Source organism: Eutrema salsugineum, unplaced genomic scaffold (assembly GCF_000478725.1).
Source record: "Eutrema salsugineum unplaced genomic scaffold, Eutsalg1_0 scaffold_2, whole genome shotgun sequence".
Taxonomy (NCBI): domain Eukaryota; kingdom Viridiplantae; phylum Streptophyta; class Magnoliopsida; order Brassicales; family Brassicaceae; genus Eutrema; species Eutrema salsugineum.
Window position 1 is genome coordinate 7,603,908 of NW_006256829.1, and position 14,040 is coordinate 7,617,947.

The following is a 14,040-nucleotide window of genomic DNA, read 5'->3' on the forward strand; positions in this document are numbered from 1 at the left end:
AAATGAGGAAAATAACCAAAACGTATTGGTGTAAATTGCTTTAAGAGCAGTCTGTGATTCAAAAGACTTAAAGACGAAAACTTAACCGATCTTGATAATGAAATCGCGAAACTTGAAATAATATAGCAATAGTAGAAACAAAATGGTCTTTCAACAAAATCAAAATCTTCATCCTACCAAGTAAGGATTCTGGAATTAACCCAAGAAGAATCATGAGACAGAAAAGAAAATCAAATTTCCTTTTTCTGATGATAACTTAGAGAAACTTTGAGATAAAATTCTTAGAAAACCCGATTTGGTGGACCCATTGTACTCTTCAAGTACAAGCACCTCACCTGCAAATAATTTCAAGAAAACAACTCGAGATTAAAGACCCATTATCATATATGTATGAAGACGATCAAGAATGGAATATTTTACTTACATTTTGCCAGTTTTTCTTCAAGAGTGAAACGAGGAAGTTAACGCTCATCTGAACATTCTGAAAGATCTGTTTCTCTTCCATGCCAAGGTTCCCGACGGCAACTCCCATACAGAGAACCTTCTTGAGCTGGAACTTCACTGTTGCCTTTGTCTCATTCACTTTGGATTCCAAAGACTCTTGGTGGCTAACAAGTGTTGGGAACTTTCCTGTTCGTTGTTCAAAAGAGTCAAACAACATAACAGCAAAATCAATAATTCAGAAAATTTGGGATCAGATGGAGATGCAAACTAATGAAAGTTTAGATTGCTTAAACATGCCCGCCTTGTTGAGACCGGGACCAAGAAGACGGGGAATCTGCTTAATGACAGATTCAGAAGCAAGGAAAGCCTGGAATTTCTTGGCGAGCTTCTTAACAAGTTTCTTGTTCTTGTTCAACTTCTTAAGAGCTTCGACATCCATAGAGTCTAATCCAATCTTTTCAGCCTAATGCAGAACAAAGCCCAAGTTATACTTATATACGACTAACCATAAAATTATCAAAGAAAACACACGACCGGATTACACGAGGACATGTATTCGATTGTGGTAAGAGAAAAAGGCAGAAAAAAGCTAACCTCTTCAACGTGCTGGGCGTCTCCGAGCATGCAAATCTTCATCTTTGGCCTGGGAATGTGAGGCAATTTAACGGATCCGCTAAACCTCTTGTCTTTTTGTGGGTCATAGTTCTTAAGACCAATCTGGAGCTCGATAGTCTCAGTGAACTTGCGCGGCTTTGTCTCCTTGCAGTGAGTGACAATGGCGGATATCGCCTCTCTCAGGGCTTCACTCTGGAGCTTACTGCACCATTTCAAAAATCGAAACTTCAACGTTTATGTAATACCCAAAATGAGAGAGACTACTTTCAAATTCAACAGCCTAACACTTGATTTCTTCGTGGAAGTGATAATTTCCAAGAAAACAAAAGGCCAAAACTTTTGTGTAAAGAATCATTTTCACCTACGATATCTACTATTATTCCAGTTTTTTTTACATCTTATTAAGCTTTAAGGCATCAACAATGGATTCAGAGCTATGAAGTTCTTAGTAGACAGCTATAAGATTACATAGAAAAATAAGGTCGATTCGAGAATACAAACCTCATTTTGGCACTCCCTCAAATACTCTTGCCTCCTGCAACGAAAAGTATAGAATTTTTTCAGATTCGATTAAGAGAAACTGCGAGGGAATAAGTCGCCGGCACATGAAGAAGAAAACAAAGTGAAAGCGAGGGAAACATGAAGAATACCTGTGGAAGTCGGGAACAGAGAAAGGACGGCGAGGGAAGGGATCGTGTGTAAACTTATATGAACCAGAAATATGAGGAAGAGAGTAGTACGGGGAAGAGGAGGAAAACCCTAATTAAAGCCCAATAATTTGGCCATTTAGGCCCACACTGAGAGCCTAATACAGCCCAAATAAATTGATTAAACTATGCTTATACCAAATTGTAAGGTACAATTGTTGGTTAAGTTAAAATTTAGTTTATGATTTTGATTTTTCTGGGTTGATCTATACATGCCATAATTTTCAAATGGAAATACATATTTTTATATATAGCTTAACTCAATGTTTAATACTTAGCCGTCAAGGCAGAGAAACACTAATTCACTACAAATCTTTATATACAAAAAGATAAGAAACAAATCCATAAGAAATTAATACTTGTGGGTATGCGTCAGACCAATTTCACCTGTCAGATGTTTTCCTCCTTCATCCAAACATAAACGAGAGATCATCCATAGGAACCTCATCAAGCCCTGCTGTATCGATATCCTGAAGACCCTCGAACCAGTTTCCAATGTCTGCCTGCTCATCTATTTCCTCAAGATCATGGAACGCTAGTTTCGAGAAATCGATAGGAGCTTCCTCATCAACTGCACCATCTCCAGAGGCACCTCCTCGGTTCGAGGTGCCTCTGCTTGCTGGACCTGTCGGGTGAGTTGTTGCTGCCGATCTTGATTGGTTTTCATTGATGTTGTTGTTCTTCTCTTTGGGTTTCGGTTTGTTCTTGTTCCTGAAACCATCTTCTCTCTCGCTTCTCTTACCTCCAGCCCCTCCTCCACTAAGAACCGCGCTATCTATGCTCGTTGTGACTTTGGACGAAGCGCATCCAATAACATCATCTATCAATGCTTCTCTCCTCTTTGTACTAGACACTGCACCTACAAAACAAAACTAGCTCAGAATCTCCGACAAAAAGGGTTTGAAGTATTAACCTTTGACAAGAGAAATTATGGACTTTTCTGCGTACCGGAACCCTTGCCCTCAGCCTGATGATTAGAAGGTTCATTGAGCGTATTACTGGCTGTTCCAGAGCCGCCATTTTCTGATGATTTTGCATCGTTGCTGGGAGATGTAAACAAGATGTCTTGAAGTGCAGGATCGGCAAAACAGCTAAGCCCAGTTTCTTCGAACTTGCGACACCTGGCAACAGTCCGTCTGATGAAAGCCAGCGCCACTTGTCTTGTGACCTTTTGGATTTTCAGTGCTTTACTTCCACGGCATGCCTGTTTTCAGAGTAACATCAATTATAACCCCATACATATCTCATCCCAAAATCATTCATCCAGGTTGATTTTGATAAAGTGTAGGCATTCACTAATTTATTACCATTCTTTTCCTGTGAGCTGTTTCCACAAGATGGTCCATAGCAAGGTGCTCAATTTTCCTGCATGTAAACTTGAAGTTTTTAGCAAAAATAACGGTGTAAGTTGAAAAATAATGATATCTGAAAAAGCCAAAGCCAACCTTTTCTCAATATCTTTCCCTTTCTGGATGGTAATGTTGAGCTTCTCCAGCTTTTTCTTCTTGTTTTGGATCTATTATTGGTCAAAGATATCGAATATGAGAATGGTTACTACCCGTCAAATTTTTTTTAACAGAAACCGGACAATAACTCCTCCTAGTGACACAAACGAAGTAAAGCATGAAAGATTTGTTTTGCGTTCACCTGCTGATAAATGCCTTCCTTCAACTCCATAACATCTGTGCTCATAGTTTCTTCAGCCAGATCAGGCTGTGATAAAAGAAAAAATGGTAATAAGTGGAAAAGCTAGACTAACACGCTGTATCCTTTAGCTCAAGTTCATGACAGATTAACTGACTGGAGATAAAACCTACCATTGCCTCAGGAAACACACCAATGCTCTGCAGTTCCAGAAGAAGTCGCTCATCCAAAGACATAAGCTGATACTGCGTGTCAGATACTGGGAAGTTGGGAATGTTTACTTCCCTAGCTTGCAATTGACCCAGACTATTTGAATATGTCTCACCGCCAAGGGCAGCATCCGAATGTGAAAGATCATCATCCCCAATCCACTGCTCATTGCTATGGACAGATAAAGACATGCTACCATTTCTGAAAGGGTTAGACACAACACTCCTCTCACTGGAAAATCTGTCAAACAAACAACTCTTGGGGGTCTGAAAATCCCCGCTTGACTCTACTTCAAATTCCATTCTGTCTCTCTCTCTGAACTCGGTGTCAATATAGGTACATGAACCACAGTGAGAATCATCACTAGCGTAATGAAGAGACGACAGATTCTTCCCTCCATTGAATTGTACAACTTCTTCTCCATCATCTTCCTCAATTAAAGCAGAAAGTACCCTCTTATACAACGGAGTACTTTCATTCAACTTTCTCATGTCCAATCTCTCAAATGAAAGATCAGATATACGTGATGAGGCTGGACCTGAATAGTCAACAATTCCCTCACCAGAGCGATGTGGTGCTTTGGGCAATTTGACACCCTGAGACAGAGACAAGTCTCTTTCATTCATGCTACATTCAGATTAAAAAAAAAAAAAGAGAGTATAAAACTAGACATTGCCGGAGAAGTCTACAATGCAACTTACCATGATGTTATATCCATCTAAGATTGCCTCTGACAGAGATTCATCGAGTTCCTCTGCAAAATTCAGCTGTTTTTTTGATAAAAACAAGTTAACGAGAGTTTGAGTCGGCATCCTACAGAGAAGTCACATATACAATAATATTACCTGATCCTTTATGTTTTGCATGTCATCTGCATTGACGGCAGCAAAGATGTGGTCCATCTTCTTCCAAAACTTACCAGAACAAGCAAGATCTACAAAACGATATTTGCAGTTAGAAGGACATTTGTGGCAATAGAACTTGAAAGACGAGACATATGGAAGGGTGAGTACTTGCTGCCTTCCGGGCTGAATTGGCTGCTGCAAATATATCTTCACGATCATCATCAGATTCACCTGAAACGCCAAAAATCCACTATAATAAGCACCATCATAAGCACGAGGTTATACAGCTTATATGCAGAGATTACATCCAACTACCACCACTATTCTACCTTATATATAATTACCTCCCTATGTACAAATGAAAATAAATGAGCAAGAGCTATTACCAAACGTCAAATATTCAAGGTAAATCCTGTTCAGGATATAAGTATCACATCCCAGCAAATAGTTTGATAATACAATCCGATAACCGTAAATTTGGTATAAGATTGGAAGTCCAAATGCCAAAAGAAAATATCTACCTGTAATATCTGAAGGAGTAGAATTTGAGTTTGAGGCAAGCCGAGTAGAAGGTTTACGATCTTTCACCTTTTTCGCTGGTGGACGCCCATATTTGCTGTCCAGAGAGATAGAGGTAGAGCAATTGGTCTCAGGTATTTTAAGATTATATGATATAACACTTTCAAGGTTGAAGGGACAATTAAAAAAAAAAAAGAACTGAATTATGCTTGAATCACCTTCTGTTCTTATCTGACGCAATCTTGACATTGTGCAGAGGCTTCTCTACTGGAAAATTCTCCGACTTAACCATGATAGGATGAAAGCCAGGAGTTGTCAACGATGAAACACTTTCACTCTTTCCTTGCTTCCATGCACCACCTCCTTTATGACTAGTTTGAATCTTATTCTTCCTTACAGGAAGTAAAAGCGACCCTGTTTTAGGAGTTGTGAACAAGTCACCACTCGCAAGAGCACGCTCTCTTATTTTGTTGTCTCCCGCTCCTGAGTCTTCACTTTCAGATAACCCATATGGTGATGAAGCATTCTTCAGCTCCCTTTTTATTTTTAAAGGGCTACCATCAACAACTGAAAGTGAACCGGTGGTTCCAGGGGATGCTCTCGGACTAAAATCAGATGTCGCAAAACCTTGAGCTGAGATCTTGCTTTCAGCATGCTTCATCACAGGCGACACTACATTTGTTCTTCTGGTCCGAGAATTTTTAGGTCTCTGGCCAACCCATTGGGCCATTGCATGTGCAGATGAACCTGATGAGTGATGACAATTGACGCTTTAGATTATTTCTCATAAACATTACAGATAGTGTATTTAGACAACATTTAAACTGCCTCTAACCTTGTAACACTCCAGATGGGGGATCAACTTTGGATGAAGAATCAACACCCATAAGGGCTGCTGTTCTTGGAGCCCTAGAAATCTTTCCTTTCAATATTGCACTAGAGCTATTTGTGGGGATATCATCCTGTAAGGTTCTCCTGGATAAGCATAATAATGCATTATCAGTCACAAACAATTGCTGTCAAGAATAAGCACAATCTATTAAAAAAAAAAGCTTGAGGTATCTTCTCACTTATTGTTTCCCTTGGCCATAAGCCTCTGCTCAGCAAGTACTGACCGATCCCTTGCAAGGGAAACGGACTCCAACTCATTCCTGGAAAATGCACCCATGCCTGGACTGTCTGGCTCAAATGAAGACTCAAGTCTGTTAATCCCACTCACCCCGGTGGAAGATTTCAATCTGCAACAAATGGGCCACGTTATATTATCTTTGAGAAGGAAAGTTATGCAAGAGGGATCAATCCAGAAAACTATATATACAACAGTATGTTGCATGGAATGATGAAAATTCCACGGTATTCAGCAAAATAAGAATTTGCTGCTAAAGCAAGATCTAGTGGAACAAAAAATTCAAGTGACCTACTTGACAATTTCTGGCAATAAATTATGAAACCCACTGACAATATATACATGAAGAATATCATAAATCAATTAGATAGCAGAGTAGGTTCCCCCACTAGCACATCATGAAACCTACAACAACGACTCAGTAAACAAACGCAACATTCCTCTCTTTTAGGCCCACTTTTGGCCCTTGGACTAGATGTCTGAATTCCTTTAAGTTTCACTTAAACTAACCAACAGAGATAACTACTAGGTTTATTAATCTTATATCATCAAAGCATACCTGAAATTTTGGGTGTCACAAGAACGCAACTTAGAGTCAGCTGTCGGCTTAGGCTGCATGACTCGTTGATCAGGGTTCATAACTCTGTTGCCTAGAGTTGCAACAGACCGTTTCCTTTTCATTCTTGTCTCCCATCCTTCACCACCAATAGGCAATCTGCGTATCTTCTCCTCTATTCGCACTGTTTCTCCAGAAACGCTTGGAGGTGAATCAGAGCCCCTTTCGATAACCTGCTGCCTTGCAAGAGTAGAAACTCTACCATCTCCCTGAAAGCAATAACAACCGAAAGCCATTAAACAACAGTGGCATGTGAGAAAGGCTCTAGGAACACACTAATTAACAAACAAGTAAAATATTCAAATCCCATGTCTTCTATAAAGATTTCAGAAATCGGGAAACATGGAGTGATAGATGAACAGAATGGGAAAATGCCAAGGATAATAAACAATCTTCTTTACATATAAGCATCATATAGATCTAAAGTAAGATTTAGATACAAACCCGCACATCTCCGACTGGGGTACGAGCACGCTTGTTCAACCCAAGCATCTTTTTTCTTTCCTCTGATCTTTGAGCCATACTATCTTGTGTTCTAGGAACCTGATTTCTAAACTTCTCAAAGTTTGCTGCGTCCATTCTCTCACCAATGGGTATATCACTTCTCCGGCGTTTCTTTGAACTTAATGTCTCTGCATATTTGTCCAGCTTGAATATGGATTCACTTAGTTTCTTTGCTAGATCCCTACAAGGAAACTCAGATTTTAGTAAAGCTCAATAAAGAATAGCAATTAAGCAAAGTCTTCTTTCTAGTAGATACTGTACTATACTGTGAAAAAGAATACCAAGAGAAACTTTAAACTCCTAAGCAAAATTCTATCCACCTTTAACTAGACAATGGTCACAGCAAAAAAAAACAGAAAAATGTTTAAAAAGCAGAATCACTGTGTAACAGATCAGGCATAACTTATGAAAGAAACAAAATCCATACCCAGCCTCTCTGGAAGTATCTTGAACACTTTCTTTAAAGTGTTTGAGCTCCTCTGTTGCTACAGGAGGAGAAGGTTTGGGATGGGACATTCCAAAAGAATTCTCTTCTGATGAGGCCCTACTAGGAACGCCGAGAACCCTTCTAAGCTCTCCTGAACGAGTATAGTTGTTGTGATTTCCTAATCTAATCGGTTCCAGTGTTAAGACTTGGGACAAATTTGGGGTATCAGATGACAATCCTACGGTACCCCTGCTCAAATTGTTACCAGATCCTAGCATCATGCCTTTGGCTACCTGATTCACTCTAAAAGCCGCTCAAACCTGCAAACGCAATTAGAAACATTTCTGTTATTTCTTCCCCATAAGGAGGCAATTAGCCCAAAATACAAACTTTCCATCAACTAAGTCCAACAAACATCTGATTCACGTAAATCCTGAAATACAGTAATATCAATCTTATGCATCATAGAGGCGAGCGATATAAGGAAATCATATAGGAGCACTGAAGCAGTCTACTTTCTTACTCTTAGTAACGAAATCTCTTCATAGAACACCGAAAAACACAAACAGCTGAATAACTTTTAAAAACCAGTAAATTGTCAATGAACGGAAGTCCCAAAAAACCACATTCTCGAGAATTGATGCGAAAGATTCGAATAATCTCACCTTTGCATCTAATCCCAAGCCATGAATTAAGACGAATAACCAAAAAAACCCCAAAATTCACTCGAAGCCGCCGTCGAATCCCGGCGAGAAATTGGGAAACCCTAGAATCACGGAGAAGAACCAAAACACGGACTTCAGCTACGAAACTCCAATATCCAAGCGTAGTTCGGACAGGAGCAAAGCTTTGAGATTCCTCACCCGAAAATTTTCAACGAGGTCAAGCTTGTGGTTAGATCAGAAGGAACCAAAAAAAAAAAAAAAAAATCCCTTTTAGTCGCGCTTCTATTTGGGTGATTTTCCTACGTCCATTTAACATTTATTTACAGATTCCGTGTGCTTATGAAGATGACGCCATCATCTTTGACCGGTGTGTCATTTCGGTTCGGTTTACTTTTTCTTTTCTGGGGCGATAAATTAGATTTTCATTAAACCGGTGCCTGACCGCTTTCCACCGCTATTAGAAACAGAGGGTGAGTTTTGCGAGACAAATTAGTAATTCTCTAGTTTTATATGATTTTGTGATGTCTTTTATCGAACCAGAATTGAAACTTAGATTCAGTGAAGTTTATTTCAACAGGATTTTGGTTTAGTTTGATTTAGTTTTATGTACATTCTGTAACATTTGATCAAAGATTCAAAGCCTGACAGAAAAAAAAAAAAACTAACTAAATATGATTAGCTTCTGTCTACCTGGAAATCATAGACTTATCAAATATACGGAGATCTATTGTGGCGAAAAATCATAAACTTCTCAAAAATATGTTCCAAATAGCAATCCCTGTGTGGTCCATCTTAAATAGTGATGACATATTCGTGACTGAAGCATTTTATTACAAAACCGCTGTAATAAATATTGTGTGACCTTTGATCTGAAAAAAAAAAAACTGTATAACCGTTTTTTACCATTCTGTAATAGAAAAATTGGTTGTAAATCTGATAATTTCTGTAGTGTTCTCTGAACAAGTGCAACCATCGTAGATTAGTGCCAAGCATAAAAATTGATACCTTTAGGGTAAGCAAATAAAAATAATCCTCACTCGAGTAACTTGGATTCACTCTGCTACCGATATGGTGTGTGTAAAATTTGTTTGAAGTAAGTGAATGAAACATAGACTGACACATATGACTTTATGAGTTCAACACCAAAAATTAATGTGTATAGCCAATAAACGAACGTAACTAGCTAGATACAAGAACTAAAATACCATTTCGGGTAAAGGTTGAACTACCAACCAAGATAAATATCCGTAAAGCTCATTGTGCTTGTATTATTCTTCCACCAATAGGAGATAAAGACGCAAGATTACTATCAATATTGATATCAAGTATTCTAGATGCTGAAGATGACATGTGTATGTTGTTTCTTTTTGTTGTTGGTAAAGAGAACAAGTTGTTATAAATCATTTAAAACAAAAAAAAAAGTTATATAAATCATCGCTTTTATGTTGTTGAAAACAAAAGTCACACTATTATGATCTATTTCCTAGCAATTCTAACATATGCCAAGCGACAAAGATTAATAAAACGATTGAATCTGACAAGAAAAATCTGAAATTCAAAGGAAAAAAAAAAGAAATCAACCATTAACATAACCTTATCTTTATCGGGTGATAAGAATTTGACCTTACATTAATACGACTTTTCAAACTTTTGACAATAACAATTTTTTTAACTCATCAAATAAATCTCTTTAGTAAGCCAAATAAGCCCTTTAACATTAGTGTAGAACGTTAACACATCTTGTGTAGATAAATGATGATCATCACTAGACAAGAAGCGCCTTTATAATGTTTTCACATATCTCCTCTTCAGCGTTTATAATATGTCCATAACCTGGGACCTCGTGGTACTTAATCCATGCAAGCTTATCTGTGATATATTGATTAATTTCGCGAGGAATTATTCTGTCTTCGGTGGCTTGCCACATGTGCACTGATCCTCCACCTTCCGCAAACGGATTTTCCAATTCAGTCGGGTCAAATTCCCATGTCGCAAATCCAGCTATCATGTCCCTGTGAAGAGATTCATGGTCCCCTTGTTGCCTGACTTTTTCCTGGGGTCGGAATAGATCATCAAAGTAAAATGCAGGGTCAAACTGTAATAACTTTTAAATAAAACCTTATTCCCAATCTGGCACATGAGCTTCTGATAACTTTTATTTTAACCCCTAGATATCCATATTACAGAAAACCAACATGGCCATGAACTCCTCCTTGTCTTAATTTCTCCCAATAAAAATTTCATCTATTTTAGTTTTGTCCCATGAATATTTTTTTCCAAAATTGTAGTTTGACCAATGAACGTATTCCTGATCTAAATTTGACCCCCTTTCAGTATTACTTTGACAGTCACACCACAATTTCCAATTACCTCTTTTATTGTCAAAACCTTGCAAAAAAGGGTTTCAGAGTTTTACCATGTGAGAGTTTGGATTCTCCAACTTCTTTTTTATGAAGACTAAATCTTTGTCGCTGTATAAGGCATTGTTCCCAGAGATCATACTTGAAGACGGAAACAATTTTTGGGTCAACCACCAATACAACATCCATGGAACATAATGAGCCACTCTAAACGTCCACTGGTCTTTCTTTGGCATTAGCTCGAGCGCTTTACTCAAAAGTTCTTTAGGCACTTTAGTCCACCAATAGCTCACAAATGGAACCACTAAGACTGCTCCAGCTAATCTATGAACCCCAAAAGAAAAATAATTAATTAAAGACATAATTAAAGTGTAAAAACAGAAGATAGTTTCGGACTTTTTACCTGTGGGGAATGTATTTGAGGCAGCTATAAACCGAGTAAGCACCGAGTGATACACCGAGAACGTAGAACTTTGGTCCGATCTTGAGTTTATCAGCGAGTTCTTGAATGTCATATGCTTGGCTCTTGACTGTGCGTGATGGGTGTGGATCACTTTCTCCATATCCTGCTCTATCGAAAAACAGAAAGTATATCCCAAGCTCCTCAATAAGATCCTGCAACATCAAATAAAAAAAAGATAAAAGAAAACAACTGTTTATTGCCACTCTAAGGTAAAGGTCAATTTTGAGTTTGCGTTTACATTTAAAATGTTCTTTTCTGAAAAAAAAAAGAAGGTCACATCCTAAGAGAATAAAACTTATTTTCTTCCTAAGAGAATGATTTTTGTGTTTGTTTACATATGTAATGTTTTTTTTTTAAGTCGCACTGAAAAAATTCGCTTAAAAGACCAAAAAAATGGAATCAACTGAGGAAACAAAAGAAGAGAATCATGGTATCATATCATGAGTTCATGACATGTAAAGAGAGACCTAAATTCTAATAAACTAGAGTTCTAAAATGGTGCAAAATGGGAATGTGTGACATGTGCGAGAGAACTGAGAAGAGAAGTTAAAAGTAGAAAAACAGAGTGTACCTTAGAGATTGGAAACTCCATGTCTTTTGAGCTGTTGAAGCCATGAACGACGATGATCTTGTAGTTAGCATTGGCTCTATCCACGCCTGACTCTCTATAAGCAAGATATCTTCCGTCACTGAGCTTGATTCTTGGAGAAGTAACCGGAGGACCGTGAGGAACGCCGCAGATCCGCGGTGGTGGAGGCTTCAATGATCGGTAAATGTAGCCTACAAGGCAGACGAGGATCGCAACGATCACTGAAAGTATCATTTTTGTTATATACACCTGAAACAAAAGAAGGCTTTTAGTTTAAGAAATGCATTAGTTCTAAAGATTCTGAACCATAATCTACATTAGATTCTCAATCTTTAACTTGATTAAAAATTATGAATAATGAAGTAGAAATATACGAGAGGTGAGAGAGAGAGAGAGACCTTGGGAAGGATGGTTTTAAGCCTCTAAGATTGGTTTTAGGTGAAACTTATAGATCTCATCTTTATAGTAGAAACCCCATCATTAACAGAGCCCTCTCATTTCTCTTTTTTGGTTTTTTGTGGAGAAATTACGAGTTTATTACGAAATTAGTAAAAGAGAGAAAGATGAGTGAGAATGAGAAGAGACACAATCACCGTCAGATTGGAATCCACTTGTTGACGTAGCAGACAATAGGAGGAAGGTAGTCTATAGCACGCATTATTGTGACGTTGACATGCGTAGTTGCTGTCTTATATAATCGCAATCTCCTTTTCTTTTTCATATTTTACTTTTTCTAATGAATTTTACATTGTATGGAGTGGAACACGTACTGGAGTCGATAAATCGCACTATTACAACTCGTAAAATCGCGGTAAGGTGATTGAAATGTATAATATTAATTGAATTACGCCAAGTGTAAACAAAAATCCATAAGTTAAAAATTAAATAAGTACAAAAATAATAGTAAGATATGCCAGCTAGTTGTAGCAAATCTGTTTACAAAAAAATTAAAGTTTTTAGCGAAAAAAAAGATATGCCAACTATTTAACGATTCCAGATATAAAATTTACCATATGGAAAAAGATTCTATTTATAAAATGAATCTTATACTTTAATATAAAATTAAACATGATTAGACAATTAGTAACAAAAATGCTGTACTGTAGTGTGTTATTAATTTCTTTAAAATTGATGATATTTAAAAAAAAATAGAAGAAAAACTGGAAAGTGAAATCAGTTAAAATTAAAACTGGAAATAAAAAACTTACAAAGCGTGTCTTGCGTCTGTATATGTAATTTGTGGATATGGCGAGGTGGACATATGTTGATATGATTTTTGTTTATTGAGGATTGAATAGGTGGATTATGAATTTAGTAAGTTAGTTACAAATGTTTAAGAAAGCAGCTTTGGACATAATTTCAGGAGTAAAGATACTAAATAATAAGATGCAATTATCCTATATACCTGAATATGTGGATATACAGATGGTGGATGATGAAGTGGTAGATATGGAGTGCGTACATTTTTAGTAGAATGTGATGTTCATGCATTGATATAGTTCTTGTTTATGGACGAAGACATGACAGAATGTTTGTGGATATGGCGAGGTGGACATATGTAGATATAATTTGTGTACATTGAAGATTGAATAGGTGGATTAGGTGTTTAGGAAGTTGGTTATAAATGTTTAAGAATGGCACCTTTGGACATAATTTCAGGTGTAAGATACTAAATAATAAGATGCAACTGGTTTGGAAAAGTATTCAAGCATATGAAATGCTATGAACCTATATACCCGAACATGTGGATATAGAGATGGTGGATGCTGGATTGGTGGATATGGATGGTGAATTAGAAACAAAATATACGCAAACTGAAATTTTTTCCTTCTTCAAGTTGTCACAAAGCAAGAAATTACCAAAACATAATCAAAGCTTTGCTGGATCAGGAGGTAAAACGAACAAATGAATGAACACATTTGGGATTTGCTGGAATCGAGAGGTATATTGAGAAAGAATTTGAAATTGAAATACCCAGAAAAAAAGGAATTAAGTGTGTCCAAGCAGGAATCTTATTAAGATTTTGGAAACGTTTTGGAGCAAGAAAGGGGAAAGATTTTAGGATAAGAGAGCAAAGACCTAATAGACGAAAGTTGTTTCAAACTTCATAAATGATTTTAAGTTTTCTTATTTAAATGAAAAACAAAAAAGAAATCTCTTTTACATATCGTCTTCCCTTCGTCATCTCCAACTGCCATCATCCTTCCATATTATCACACCTTCTTGATGTCTGTGTTGGGGAATTTGAAATCTCTAGAAAGTCAGTTTTGATTTATACTAATCTTTGATCGGGAATTAGAAGATTT

General features: G+C 37.3%; 3 protein-coding genes across 5 annotated transcripts; all 3 read right to left on the reverse strand.

Annotated features, from left to right (window-relative positions):
* Positions 1 to 23: 23 nt before the first annotated feature.
* Positions 24 to 1,794, reverse strand: LOC18018267 (60S ribosomal protein L10a-3). Its single transcript, XM_006400687.2, has 6 exons — positions 1,710 to 1,794; positions 1,561 to 1,594; positions 1,039 to 1,261; positions 742 to 907; positions 425 to 630; positions 24 to 335 (listed from the first exon to the last, which is right to left on the reverse strand). The coding sequence occupies exons 2-6, from the start codon at positions 1,563 to 1,565 to the stop codon at positions 282 to 284; spliced, it is 654 nt and encodes a 217-aa protein (XP_006400750.1). The 5' UTR covers positions 1,566 to 1,594; positions 1,710 to 1,794; the 3' UTR covers positions 24 to 281.
* A 198-nt stretch (positions 1,795 to 1,992) lies between these two features.
* On the reverse strand, positions 1,993 to 8,599 carry LOC18018268. Of its 3 annotated transcripts, none has more exons than XM_024156936.1 (17): positions 8,323 to 8,599; positions 7,658 to 7,977; positions 7,177 to 7,411; positions 6,670 to 6,935; positions 6,055 to 6,222; positions 5,820 to 5,959; positions 5,203 to 5,731; positions 4,987 to 5,081; positions 4,634 to 4,696; positions 4,466 to 4,554; positions 4,322 to 4,387; positions 3,584 to 4,216; positions 3,414 to 3,479; positions 3,212 to 3,282; positions 3,074 to 3,131; positions 2,715 to 2,970; positions 1,993 to 2,625 (listed from the first exon to the last, which is right to left on the reverse strand). In XM_024156936.1, the coding sequence occupies exons 2-17, from the start codon at positions 7,936 to 7,938 to the stop codon at positions 2,174 to 2,176; spliced, it is 3,468 nt and encodes a 1,155-aa protein (XP_024012704.1). In that variant the 5' UTR covers positions 7,939 to 7,977; positions 8,323 to 8,599; the 3' UTR covers positions 1,993 to 2,173. The 3 variants fall into 3 exon arrangements, with proteins under 3 accessions (XP_024012704.1, XP_024012705.1, XP_006400751.1); XM_024156937.1 differs by having other exon boundaries at positions 1,993 to 2,619; positions 7,171 to 7,411; XM_006400688.2 differs by having other exon boundaries at positions 7,171 to 7,411.
* A 1,289-nt stretch (positions 8,600 to 9,888) lies between these two features.
* LOC18018269 lies at positions 9,889 to 12,244 on the reverse strand. Its single transcript, XM_006400689.2, has 5 exons — positions 12,133 to 12,244; positions 11,717 to 11,983; positions 11,086 to 11,297; positions 10,739 to 11,006; positions 9,889 to 10,375 (listed from the first exon to the last, which is right to left on the reverse strand). The coding sequence occupies exons 2-5, from the start codon at positions 11,966 to 11,968 to the stop codon at positions 10,088 to 10,090; spliced, it is 1,020 nt and encodes a 339-aa protein (XP_006400752.1). The 5' UTR covers positions 11,969 to 11,983; positions 12,133 to 12,244; the 3' UTR covers positions 9,889 to 10,087.
* Between the last annotated feature and the right edge of the window lie 1,796 nt (positions 12,245 to 14,040).